Below are 13,416 nucleotides of genomic sequence, written 5' to 3'. Positions count from 1 at the left end.
AATTGGCATTGCCCCAAATAGGACTGAACCTGGATCGGGACGAATTTATATTCAAATATTTGAGTGCGTCAAACCACACATCTATCATGTTTAAAATAATGGGGTTGTCTGTATTTTTCTTCAGATATTTACGGTCTCCAGAATACAAATACAGGTGCAAGGGTAAGCTCGGTTTAACAGAGCAGGATTCTGAATGGATCCAAGCAGGGGGATTCTCCGATGAGAAGTAAAACATGATCGTCCGCAGTTGTGCTGCCCAGTAATACCATTGGATATTTGGGCATTTCAGGCCTCCTCGGTCATATGGTAGGTAAAGTAGAGATAGACGTAATCTGGGGCGTTTATTTTGCCATATAAAGTTGGTAAACAGTTTCTTGATTCTTGTGAACAAAGACGAGGGGGGGGGGGTAAAGGGATATTCTGGAATAGGTAGAGAAATTTAGGGAGTATATTCATTTTTAGAATATTAATCCTGCCGATAATTGAGATGGGTAGGGATGTCCAACGCTCTATTGAAGAAGTACTAGCTTCCAGAATTGGGTCATAGTTTATCTGAGAAATCTTATTCACCTCAGGGACAATTTTTATTCCCAAATACGTGAATGTATCTGTTGAGTTGAGAGTAGAAGCACAAACAAGCCCATCCTCCCTCTCTCTTTCATTGAGTAACATTATAGATGATTTGGAGTGATTCACTTTATAGCCAGATATTTTCCCAAATGTTTCAATAAGACTTAGGAGTGCTGGGATAGACCTGTGTAGATTTTTTAGCATTAATATTACATCATCGGCGAAGAGGGCTATCCTATGTTCTATATGACCTTCTCGAATCCCATGAATATCACTGTGCATCCTCACCGCTATAGCAAATGGTTCGATCGCAAGAATGAAAAGTAAGGGCGATAAAGGGCTCCCTTGTGGGCAACTTCTACTAATTTTAAAGGGTTTAGAGACCTTGCTATTCGTCAGAACTTCTGCCGTAAGCCCTGTACAAAGCAATCTAACCCATTTGACGAATGTGTCTCCAAAGCCAAATCGTGTTAACACCTCAAACAGATAAGGCCACTCGACACGGTCGAAGGCCTTCTCTGCATCCAGTGAGAGTAAGGCAGTGTCTGTCGCCCCCTTGTGGTTATATAAAATATTGAGCACACGTCGGACGTTATGAAAACCCTGTCTCCCTTGAATAAATCCATTCTGGTCTTCCCCCACCACCCTAGGTAGAAGGACCTCCAGTCTTCTTGCAATAATTTTACTAATAATCTTGGTATCCGAATTTTGGAGGCTGATTGGACGCATATTTTCACATTTTGTATTAGGTTTCCCTGGTTTTGGAAGTAAAGTGATTAGGGCTCCTCTCATAGATGTGGGGAGAAGACCATTCTCGAAGGATTCCTGAAACATCTCCAAGAGGGGTGATATTAATTTAGTTTGGAATTTCTTATAAATATCTATGGGGATGCCATCTGGGCCTGCTGCTTTTCCAGCCTGCATACAGCCGATTGCATCAGCAATTTCAACGCCAGTTATATTTTGATCTAAAGCCCTACTCTCCTCCTTTGAAATTTTGGGAATATCTAGGTCGTCTAAGAATTGTGTTTGCATGTCCAGGTTAGGAGAACATTCAGAGCTGTATAATTTCCCATAGAAGACTCTAAAAGCCTCATTAATCTCTGTTGGGTCCACTATAGTTCTACCATTTGGGGCTTCAATACAATTGATGGATCTTTCTGCTTGTTGTTGTTTAATGCGCCAGGCGAGAAGTTTTCCAGGCTTTTCCCCCTGATCATAGTAGGACTGTTTGAGTCTTATTAGGTCGGCAGCGGCTTTGTTAGCTGCTAATTCATTGTACTGTGATCTAAGCAGTAGTAGTTTTGAATGAGCATCTGTAGTCGTATGTTTGTTATGATAAATTTCCGTTTCCATTTTTTTTATATCCTGATCTAATTTCTCCATTTCAAGTCTTGTAGCCTTTTTCTTTGAGCTAGTGAAAGAGATTATTTGTCCCCTAATAAAAGCCTTGAAAGCCTCCCACCTTATGCCAGCAGAGGTCTGGGACTTGTTGCATTCAAAATACAGGTCAATCTGTTTCTCCAAAAAGTCTATAAATGTGTGATCCGTGAGCCATCCTGGTTGAAAACGCCATCTTGGTGGGTCATTCACTAGGTTAGTATCTTCATAGTTCAAGGATACCGCTGCGTGGTCCGAAAGAACTATACTGCTATACTGACATTCACCTACTTTGGAGGCAAGCAGTGCTGAGACTAAAAAGTAGTCTATGCGTGAGTGTGTTTTATGAGTGCTGGAATAGCAGGAATACTGCACTGCATTTGGATTGCCATGCCTCCAAATATCCAACAAGTTTAATTCCTTCATAAAATGATGTATTGTCTTTCTCGACTTATTGTGAGTGCCTTCTAGACCAGTTGACCTGTCCTTTGAAGGGTCCAACGTACAATTAAAGTCACCAGCTATTATGTATTGTCCAGGAAGAGTTGAGGCTGTCAAAAATAAATTATCATAGAATTTAGGGTCCTCTTCATTGGGACCATAAACATTTATCAGCGTTAACGTTTCAGACAGTAACCTACCCTGGACCATAATATATCTACCTGCAGTGTCCCTTACTACATTATGTACCTGTAATGGGACAGACTTATGAATTAGTATCATAACCCCCCTGGCATGAGTGGTGTAGGGGGCAGATAACACTTGGCCCTGCCACCTTTTTGCTACTTTAGGAACATCTTCATTCAAAAGATGCGTTTCTTGTAAAAAAACAATTTTTGATTTCAAATATTTTAACCTGCTCATTACCCTTTTCACCTTTGTAATTTTGTTCAAGCCCCTACAATTCCACGAAGTAAATTTCACCTTGCAGTTCTCTGACATTAGTTAATTAATATATATATATCCCTTATGAAAAGGTACACAGACAGCCACACCCATATGAGAGAAGAAAAAATAATAAAACACATCAGGAAAAAACACCCACCCCCCACCCCCTACTAACCTGATGCCCATGCATCTCCCCTCACCCCTCATTTCACTACTGGCCAAACGAGTTTCTCTAACTTGTCTTCCCCCTAAGCTCAAACTAGCTTTCATTTTTTCTAAATACTAATCACAAATAACATATCTAGTGTTGTCTTGAACTGCGCAATGCTTGCAACTTGTAGGTATAGTATCCATTAGGTCAGGGGCTTACTTTAAACGCCAAACACTATTATTACAAATCTGAAACACTTTTAGTACAAACCTGGAACGCGCGCACGCAGGCTGGGAGACGAGGAAAATGTAAAAAGTTAAATGTTTGTAGCCTGCCCCAGAATCTGCAATGCGTTGTAGGAAAAGTCTAAACCAGTGCTGATTTTGTCCATTGAACTAGACTCAGTCCTGTCCGAATAAGAATACAAATAAAAATCAGAGGAAAACTAAACAGTCATAGTCCAACCACGCCTCATTTCGTGGAAATGGCTATTTTTATAACGTCATTTATATATTCACTTATAAGAATACAGTAGGCTCAGTATGACTGTTACTTTCCTTTCGGAGCCTTCCAACGCCGGGACCGTCTCAATAAATCAAATGCTTCGGATAAACTTTTCCACCTCCGCCGGTGTTTGAAAGGTGCGGGCTCTCTCGTTGTGAGTTACCAGCAGCCGGTCTGGAAAGATGATTCGGTGCGTGTGGATCCCCCGGTCTCTTAGCTTCTTCCGCACCTCGTCGTATCCGCGCTGCCTCTTGTGCACACCTGCAGAGAGGTCTATGTGAAGACGAACCGGCTCGTTATTATAAAGGACCCGTCCCTTGGTCCTAGCCGCCCTCAGTACTCTCTCTCTGTCCTTGAAGTTCATGAACTTCATGATTAGGGTCCTTGGGCGTTGAGAGTCAAGTGGCGCACCGATTCTATGAGCACGCTCCAATACTAAGCCCCCTGGTTCAATATTCAGAGCCTCCGGTAACCATTTCTCCAAAAATGCAGTTGCATCCTGGCCCTCTGCCTTTTCCGGTAGCCCCACCAACCTGACGTTATTTCTTCGACTCCTGCATTCCAAGTCCTCCACTTTGTCGAGAAGGTTTTTAACGGTGTTCTCCAGAGTGCCAACCTTCGGTATCAGCTTATTAACGTTGTCCTCCGCGTCAGAAATCCGTTGTTCAGTCTGCTCTATGCGGCTTATGCAATCTTGTATCTGTTTCTTTATTTCCGTAATTGTTATTTGCATTTTGTCGAATTTCTTATACAGTCCAGTTTTCATAGTCAGTATGGCTTTCATGATATCTTGGTTGTCTGGACTCAACTTTTCATCATCAGATTCGTCGACGTCCTCGTGTGCGTTAGCCATCTTATTTTCACCCGACTTGGTGGCCTCCTCCTCCACCTCAGACTGTTCAGCTTTCTTTCTTTCCTTCTTTGCTTTTTCTTTAGCGTTTTTTCCTGACATTTAGATTCCGGATATTCTTATACTTATACTGCGCGACTTTGAGTGATATTTTGATTAGTTTTGTAGGATTAAATTACATGCTAGCAGCTGAGCCTAAAATGTGCGACCTCCTAGTTACTCGTCATGCCCGGAAGTCCGTTCAAACCTCTGTTACTCTATTTCATTAGCACTAAAAGGGATTATCCTTTTTTGCTTTAGTAACTCCAGAATGTTACCTTTCAAAAGAGACCAGGCTCATGCATGTGCGATAAGTATAAAGCATAAAGCTAAGCTTTGCAAAAAAGTATGCAGTCCTCAAAATCAAGTAAAAGAAAATCCACCTTTTGGCCCACCTGTTAAGAGGTTAAAACAAAAGCACACACAACCTGGCTTAAAATTAAGTTACTTCTATTTTTCTACACACCGGCTTGTGCCTAGTTATTTAGGGACAATACTTCCTGTGTTATTTCCAACACATCTAGTCCCTGTCAATGGAACGCATAAGTAGACACACACAAGAACACATACGAAGACACAGATATGTATGTATATGAAAAATAGTATTTACACAGAACCGTGAGAGTTTGGGTGTTGGAGGGGAACATGGATAATCATATATTATACATTTTGTTTTCAGCGTTAGTTTGACGGTAGTGTGTTTGTTTGTTTGTTTATGGAAATCGTTTCAGAATAATACTGCTATACTTCTCGGAACAATATTTTTTTATATTGACCATATATTGATATTGTTGATTTTGTATTTTTTATTGATCAATGTTGGTCCGATGAGCCAAACTGCAGATGATACTGTATATCAAACATTGGCTGATGATGTCGGGCAGAACATCCAGCAGTTCTTTCTCCCATTGGCTGATGATATCGGTCGTCGAGCAGAACATCCAGCAGTTCTTTCTCCCATTGGCTGATGATATTGGTCGTCGAGCAGAACATCCAGCAGTTCTTTCTCCCATTGGCTGATGATATCGGTCGTCGGGCAGAACATTCAGCAGTTCTTTCTCCCATTGGTCTGCACTGACATAGTGTTGTTTATTTCCTCCTCTCGCCCGCTGACGACGCAGAGGGTCGTAGAGCCAGACGACTTCCTGGACGACCTGGATGATGAGGACTATGAGGAGGACACGCCCAAGAAGAAAGCGAAAGGAAAGGGCAAGGTGATGTTACTGCTGAACCTTGAAGAACCATTGGTCTATAATCCTTTCTGTCCCCGTAATGTTCCGGAACATTTCCTGCATGGGGTCGTATGTGTGAACGGGAGCGGGGATCATTGCAGGAACAAGCGCATAAAGACTTTGTACGTTGAGCGAACAAACTGATCACGAAGAGATCCACGTTGACTCAGGCAATATGCTGGCAAAATCCAATTTTTTACATATATTTGGTCAAATGTTTAAGATAAGATATTCATTCATTGATCCCCTTGGGGAAATTTGGGCGTTTATTTCTTATATTTTTATATTCAGATCTAATTTTATTGCCTATATTTATGTCTTTCTACCATTACCCTGCCTATACCTTATCTTATCTTAATAGTATTCGAAGTTGGGCAGGGCCAATCCACCGTCCTGCTTGGGTCTTTAAAGAAATGTGTTTTCGTGTTTACCATTACAAATATAGGATATAATTAAAGATTCAAGGGGCACATTTTTGGAAGCAGTGTCATAGAGGGGACCATTTAGATCAAATAATTATTGCCTGGTCAAATAGAGATTTTTTAAAGTGAAACATACCTCAAGATATCTGAACTGGTCTTTCACCAGCCTCAGTGGAAATTTTGTATAATTAAGTTTAAGAGCTTCTTTGTTAATTGGATAGAGTTTGCTTTTAAGTTTGTTTTATATCCTGAAAAACGGACTAAAAAGCTTGAGTACATTAAGGGCTTCTGATAAGGAAGTGTCTGGTTTTGAGACAAACAAAAGTAAGTTGTCTGCATATCCAAATGCTATGAATAGCAATCGCGAGTGGCTCAATGGCAGTAGCGAAAAGGAGCTGACTTAAAGGACAGACCTGCCGGTTCCCAGCCATATAAAGGTTAAAACTAGGGATGTCCGATATTATCGGCCTACCGATATTATCGGCCGATATTGGCATTAAAATGTGATCGGAAATTATCAATATCGGTTAAAAAAATATATATATATTTTTTACATTTATTTAACCTTTATTTACCCAGGCAAGCAAGTAAGAACAAATTCTGATTTTATTTATTGTCAAAAGTATGCATACTGTTGTGTTAATTCCACGACAAGAGATATGTAATGTTAATTACCTGAAATTATTCTGTTTTTGGGGGGGGGGGGGGGGCGGGGGGGGGGGGGGGGGGGGGGGGAAACCCTGCATACTGTATATCGGTATCGGTTGATATCGGTATCGGAAATTAAGAGTTGGACAATATCTGTAAATCGGTATCGGTAAAAAAGCCAATATCGAACATCCCTAGTTAAAACTGTCATGATGATGGTTATTGTGTGTCCAGGGTCGAGGAGCAAGTAGCAGCCGAAAGAAGCAGGATGCAGCAGCAGCAGCGTTGGAGGACAAGGAAAAACCATACGCCTGTGACAGTGAGTCCTGGGGGGTAGTATATCTGGGACAGTGGGTCCTGGGGGGTAGTATATCTGGGACAGTGGGTCCTGGGGGGTAGTATATTTGGGACAGTGGGTCCTGGGGGGTTGTATATCTGACTGGGACAGTGGGTCCTGGGGGGTAGTATATCTGGGACAGTGGGTCCTGGGGGGTAGTATATCTGGGACAGTGGGTCCTGGGGGGTAGTATATCTGGGACAGTGGGTCCTGGGGGGTTGTATATCTGACTGGGACAGTGGGTCCTGGGGGGTAGTATATCTGGGACAGTGGGTCCTGGGGGGTTGTATATCTGACTGGGACAGTGGGTCCTGGGGGGTAGTATATCTGGGACAGTGGGTCCTGGGGGGGTTGTATATCTGACTGGGACAGTGGGTCCTGGGGGGTAGTATATCTGGGACAGTGGGTCCTGGGGGGTAGTATATCTGGGACAGTGGGTCCTGGGGGGTAGTATATCTGGGACAGTGGGTCCTGGGGGGTAGTATATCTGACTGGGTCCTGGGGGGTAGTATATCTGACTGGGTCCTGGGGGGTAGTATATCTGACTGGGACAGTGGGTCCTGGGGGGTAGTATATCTGACTGGGACGCGTCTATATTAATCCCAGCCGAAGAGTGCAAGAGCGCTTCCGCATTTTGCCCCGATTGGCCCCGGTAACGCCCTCCAAATGCGCATTTTCTTTTCCCCCGCTCAGACGCCGAAATGGAATACATGTATATTATCGCGACGCGATTCACTCGCAACGCCATAACGTTTTCCCTGTACATTGCAACGTTAACACAACGCAGCTGTCAACTGTACTTTACATATTATCCAAACGAGGACCACATGTACTTTACATATTATGGAATACATGTCAATCAATCAATCGCGTACCTCTTAGTTAGCTCAGTTAGCTGCATGTTAGCTCAGTTAGCTCAGCAGTTAGCTCATGTTAGCTCAGCAGTTAGCTCATGTTAGCTCAGTAGTTAGCTTCATGTTAGCTCCATGTTAGCTCAGCAGTTAGCTCATGTTAGCTCAGTTAGCTCAGTAGTTAGCTCCATGTTAGCTCCATGTTAGCTCAGTAGTTAGCTCAGCAGTTAGCTTCATGTTAGCTCAGTAGTTAGCTTCATGTTAGCTCAGTAGTTATCAATCAATCAATTGTAGCGCTGGGATAAAGGAGTCGGAGGCGGTGTATCGAAGTTGAACCTAATTCCTTTATTCAACAGCAGCATAACAACAATGTCAACGTAGTCGAATCGATAGGTAGAATGAATGCTCGAGGCAGGAAGTGCTACACACAATATAAGGGCCAACTTGACTTAACAAAAACAATAAAACTATAAGCCCTTGAGGAGGCTGTTACCGGCTAAAAACCTATAGTTGACGCGTCTGTGGCCGCTGTTGTATACCGTCTGGTGAAAGGAATGAATGTCCACAAGGTCCGTTCCACTAGTACCCCAAATGGGTTTATTTACCACATAATTAACGTATGCACCAATTGCATGTGATACAAAGCAAATGCCAACGATACCTTCAAAAGAACAAACAAACACTATACACTACAAACAAAACGATAACAAAACAACGTGCCGTGACGACTTGACGGTCAAAAACTGTTTAGCCCTGCCGCCGGTAACCAAACGCACCTGGCTGTCATCAGTCCCGTTATTCATTAAGTAGCTGAGTATGTCACCTACTGGTGAGCAACGGGTACTGATGCCACAAACTCATTTTGGCAGGCTGGCAGGCACAATGTAATACAGGCGGAATTCATAAATACATAAAAAACAAAACAAATGCATAAAATATAAACACATGGCACTACAACCATGTAAATTGGCTCTTACACACCGGCCTCTAATTGTTAAATGTCATAACATAACAATTATAACATAAAATGAAAAACAAAAAGAGCCAAAGTGTGCCATAATCTAAAAAAAATCAAATATTTGAGACTATTGCCTCGTGCAAAAGACAAAGCTTGGTTACTGGTCGCTCTAAAACACTTGTTTTGGTCTTCAGACGCACTGAGCGCACCAAGCTGTTCTTGTCTGAGAATGTCTCCAAAACTCTGCCGAGGAGCCAAGAGCCCCGAGGAGCTGCAGAGTCGACTACCACGACAATATCTCCAGGTACAAAATTTCTCCTGGGCTGACTCCACTTTTGCCGTTCTTGGAGGAGAGGGAGGTACTCCTGCACCCATCTTTTCCAAAAAAGTCCAGAAATATACTGAGCTTGCTTCCACCTCCTCTTCACATACAGATCCTCCTTCACAAAGAGCCCAGGTGATAAGAGTGGCTTGCCTTTCATCAGGAGAATATGGTTGGGAGTGAGTGGTTCAAGATCGTTGGGATCGTCTGACAGTTTGGTGATGGCGCGGCCAATCCGGCCATTTAATATTGCCTCCACTTCACACATGACAGTGTGCAATCCATCATCATCCAAAGTTTGCAAATGCAAAACAGATGCGAGAACCTTCCTTACCATGCGGATAACTCTCTCCCACACGCCTCCCTGGTGGGATGCTCCTGGTGGGTTAAATTTCCAGTGAATTCCATCTTGGAGCAAAGCTCCTTGCAACCGTTCATGATTCAGAGCTGCAAGAGCCTCCTTCAACTCTCGCTCTGCTCCCACAAAGTTTGTTCCATTGTCAGATTGCATCTGGGATACCTGGCCTCTTCTGCAGATAAATCTACGTATGGCGTTGATGCACGCATCTGTATCCAGAGAAGGCGCCACTTCCAAGTGGACCGCTCTGCTTGAGAAACAGGTAAAAATTACTCCGTAGCGCTTACATGTACTCCGGCCTCTCTTCAAATGGCCCGAAATAGTCAACTCCGACATTCGTAAAGGGGGGTAAATCAGGCAGAAGCCTTTCCTTGGGCAAATCTGCCATTTTCTGTTCTCCTACCCTTGCACAATGGAGCCTGCAAAACCCGCACTTTTCAATGATCTTCCTCACAGCCGAATTGGCGTTTGTGATCCAGAACTTCTTACGAAGCTTTGACAATGTATGGTTTCTTCCACTGTGTCCTAGTTGTTGGTGGATGTGCCTCAGTATGAGTGTGGAAATGTACTGATCTTTAGACAGAATGAGTGGATGTTTTCTTTCTTCAGGCATCGCTGCTCTACTCAGTCGTCCACCAACTCTCAAAAGGCCATCATCCATTCGAGGGTCCAGCTTGTAGGTCACACTGTCTCGTGCAACTGGTTTTCCAGCTGCTAGTGCGGCCATTTCCTTCTGGAACCTTTGTTGCTGACAGTATCGGATGATGGAAACTTCAGCCTTCAATAGGTCATCCAATGACAAGGTCTGCCCTTTCAGGGCTCCTTTGGCCTTTTCCATCTCTGACTCAATGTGCCTGGAAGCACCACGTGTATCCTTCTCAAGGACTTTAACAGCCTGCAACTCCTTTCTCCTTTGTGCCAGTTCTAGAAGAGTCCTCTTCACCTTTAGAAACCATGCTGCAGCTGTCTTGAGCTTCTTCCATTCAGAGAAGTAAGTGACAAGATGTTCTGTAGCACTAGGTGAGTCTGTGATGATCACATTCACAGCAACAGGCTTCTTGACTTCTGGATCGTCGCTGGCCATAATGCAGTCTGCTGTATAAGAAGGCCATTTCTCCATGGGCTGAGAGAGGAATTTTGGGCCCTCAATCCATCGGTCATCCGTCAGCAGTTCTTCAACTTTCATACCCCTGGATGCGTCGTCAGCGGGGTTGTCTCTGGTGTTGATGTACTTCCATTGAGACACGTCAGTCATTTCTCTAATGGTTGACACCCTGTTTGCCACGAAGGTATGAAAGCGCTTGCCCTCGTTTTGTATGTACTTGATCACTGATGTGCTGTCTGTCCAAAATGTTGATGGATCCAATGGCAGTTGAAGCTCAGTCTTCAACATCTGGTCCACTCGGACTGCTAGGACCGCAGCTGTCAGTTCAAGACGCGGAATGGTTACATGTTTCAGGGGCGTGACTCTTGCTTTTCCCAACATGAAGGAAACATGGATACTGTTTTTGCTGTTCTGCAGCCTAAGATAGGCAACAGTCCCGAATCCATGTTCGCTAGCATCGGAAAAGTGATGCAATTCTGCCAGAGTGGGGCGTCCAAAGTCTTTGGGTTTAACTCATCGGTTGACTTTGAATGACGTCATCTTTTCCAGTTCCTCCAACCATCTTATCCATTGGTGTTCAATATCTTTTGGGACGTTCTCATCCCAGCTGCACCCTCTTCTACACAGTTCCTGCAGCATGGACTTGGCAGGCAGTGTAACTGGGCTAATGAAACCCAGGGGATCGTACACTGAACTTACGATGGACAGTAGACCTCGCCGGGTATGCGGTTGCTCCTTCCTGACCATTTTGAATTTAAACGTGTCAGTTTCCACGCACCACAGTAGCCCCAGGGCTCTCTCCATCGGAAGCTCATCTCTGTCCAGATTCAACTCTTTTAAGTCTCTTGCCCGGTGCTCTTCTGCAATTGACTGCAGTACTGACCGGCTGTTGCTGGTCCACTTGGTCAAGGTGAATCCGCCTCTCTGACAAATCTCTGAAAGAGCTTGAATCATGACAACTGCTTCTTCCTCTGTGGGTAGGCTCTTTAAGCAATCATCCACGTAGAAGTTTCGTTTGACTGTTTTGACAACATCAGCAGCAAAGTGATTGTGATTGTCTTCAGCAGTCTTCTTCAGTGCGTAGCTCGCACGACTTGGGGATGAAACTGCCCCAAACAGGTGTACTGTCATTCGATGCTCCACAACCTCCAGATTTGTGTTGCCGTTAGGCCACCAGAGGAAGCAAAGAAAGTCCTGGTGTTCTTCAGGAACTTTGACCTGGTAAAACATTGATTTTATGTCTCCCATGAACGCTACTGGCTCCTGTCTGAATCTTACCAGAACATCCAGTAGCGAACTGGTGAGATTAGGGCCTTGTAACAGTTCGTTGTTCAGTGAAGTTCCCTGGTATTCAAGTCAAGTCAAGTAATTTATTTATATAGCACGTTTAAAAGCCCAAGAGCCAACCAAAGTGCTGTACAATCAGAGCTTAAAATCAATGTCCTAATATAAAATACACAAATACAAAAATATAAAAAGGCACAGCAGGACAAGACAGTACATTCAGAGAGTAGGACAGTAGGACAACACACGAATAGGGGAACACAAAGTACAGTAGCACACAGGGGACAGAGGAGCATAATAAGAGATACAAGAGGGAGGGGGCATGATAAAATTACATGGGAGTGTGTGAGTTAGGGTGTGGGAGAATCAGGGTTTATTGAAGGCCAGGGAATAGAAGTGGGTTTTTAGACGGGCCTTAAATGTCTCCAGTGAGGGGGCAGATCGGATCTCCAGGGGAAGCTGGTTCCATAGCTTGGGGGCCACGGCCTTGAAGGAGCGATCGCCTCTCTTTTTGAGTCTGGTGCGGGGGGGGGACCAGCCGAGCCTGGTTGGAGGATCTTAGTGACCTGGGTGCTGCGTAGGGGGTGATGAGTTCGGTGATGTATAAGGGTGCTGCACCCGATAGTGCTTTAAAGGTGAGGAGGAGGATTTTAAAGTCTATTCTAAATGGGACTGGGAGCCAGTGTAGGGAGGCTAGGACTGGTGTGATGTGCTCTCTCTTTCTGGTACCGGTAAGGAACCTAGCTGCAGAGTGCTGGACCATTTTGAGGCGGGACATGGCTGTCTGACTGATGCCGGTGTAGAGGGCATTGCAGTAGTCAAGGCGTGAGGTTATGAATGCATTGACTACCGTTTCCAGGTCAACGGGTGAGAGGATTGGTTTTATTTTACTGATGTTGCAGAGTTGAAAGAAGCATGATTTGACTACGGCATTTACCTGCCGGTCGAATTTGAGCTCTGGGTCAAAGATTACACCCAGGCTCTTGACGTGGGGTTTGAGGTGGGTGGAGAGTTGTCCTAGGCTGTTGGAGAGTGTTTTGGTGGAAGAGGGGGGGCCAAACAAAATGATCTCAGTTTTATTTTCATTTAGCTGTAAGAAGTTGAGGGCCATCCAGCTTTGTTTTAAGAGAGTCTAGGTTAGCTGTGTCAGAGGGGTTGAGGGGAAGGTAGATTTGGGAGTCATCGGCATAAAAGTGATATGAAATGTTGTGTTTCTGGATGATTTCGGCCAGGGGGAGCATGTAGATGGAGAAGAGTATGGGGGCCAGGATGGAACCTTGGGGGACCCCATACGGTAGACTAGCCGCAGTCGAACACAACCCTTAAGTTGCCCTTTCTTGGGTGATGTACACCATGGTGGGGGACATACCAAACTTGTCCGACTTCACGATATAGCTGATGTTGAGGCACTTCCTCAGCATAACCATTCCTGATCACGTCAGTGAAAAAGCTGGTGTACTCCTTGTGAAAGATTTCATCTTTCTTGAACCTCCTCTGTAATCCAAGTAGCCGTTGCC

At 44.3% G+C, this 13,416-nt stretch overlaps 1 protein-coding gene across 1 annotated transcript in view; it reads left to right on the top strand.

The window, feature by feature from the left end:
* LOC311233836 (zinc finger protein ubi-d4-like) overlaps positions 1–13,416 on the top strand; it is a 53,789-nt gene that overhangs the window by 23,591 nt on the left and 16,782 nt on the right. Inside the window, exons 5-6 of the mRNA XM_084320874.1 lie at positions 5,504–5,596; positions 6,919–7,003. Coding sequence (XP_084177000.1) covers positions 5,504–5,596; positions 6,919–7,003 — 178 coding nt within the window. The remainder of the gene's footprint in view (positions 1–5,503; positions 5,597–6,918; positions 7,004–13,416) is intronic.

The sequence above is a fragment of the Notolepis coatsorum genome, assembly GCF_963971535.1.
Source record: "Notolepis coatsorum genome assembly, chromosome: 8".
NCBI classification, from domain to species: Eukaryota; Metazoa; Chordata; class Actinopteri; order Aulopiformes; family Paralepididae; genus Notolepis; species Notolepis coatsorum.
The sequence above is the reverse complement of the archived record's forward strand: the minus strand, read 5'-3'. Positions and strand labels throughout refer to the sequence as shown.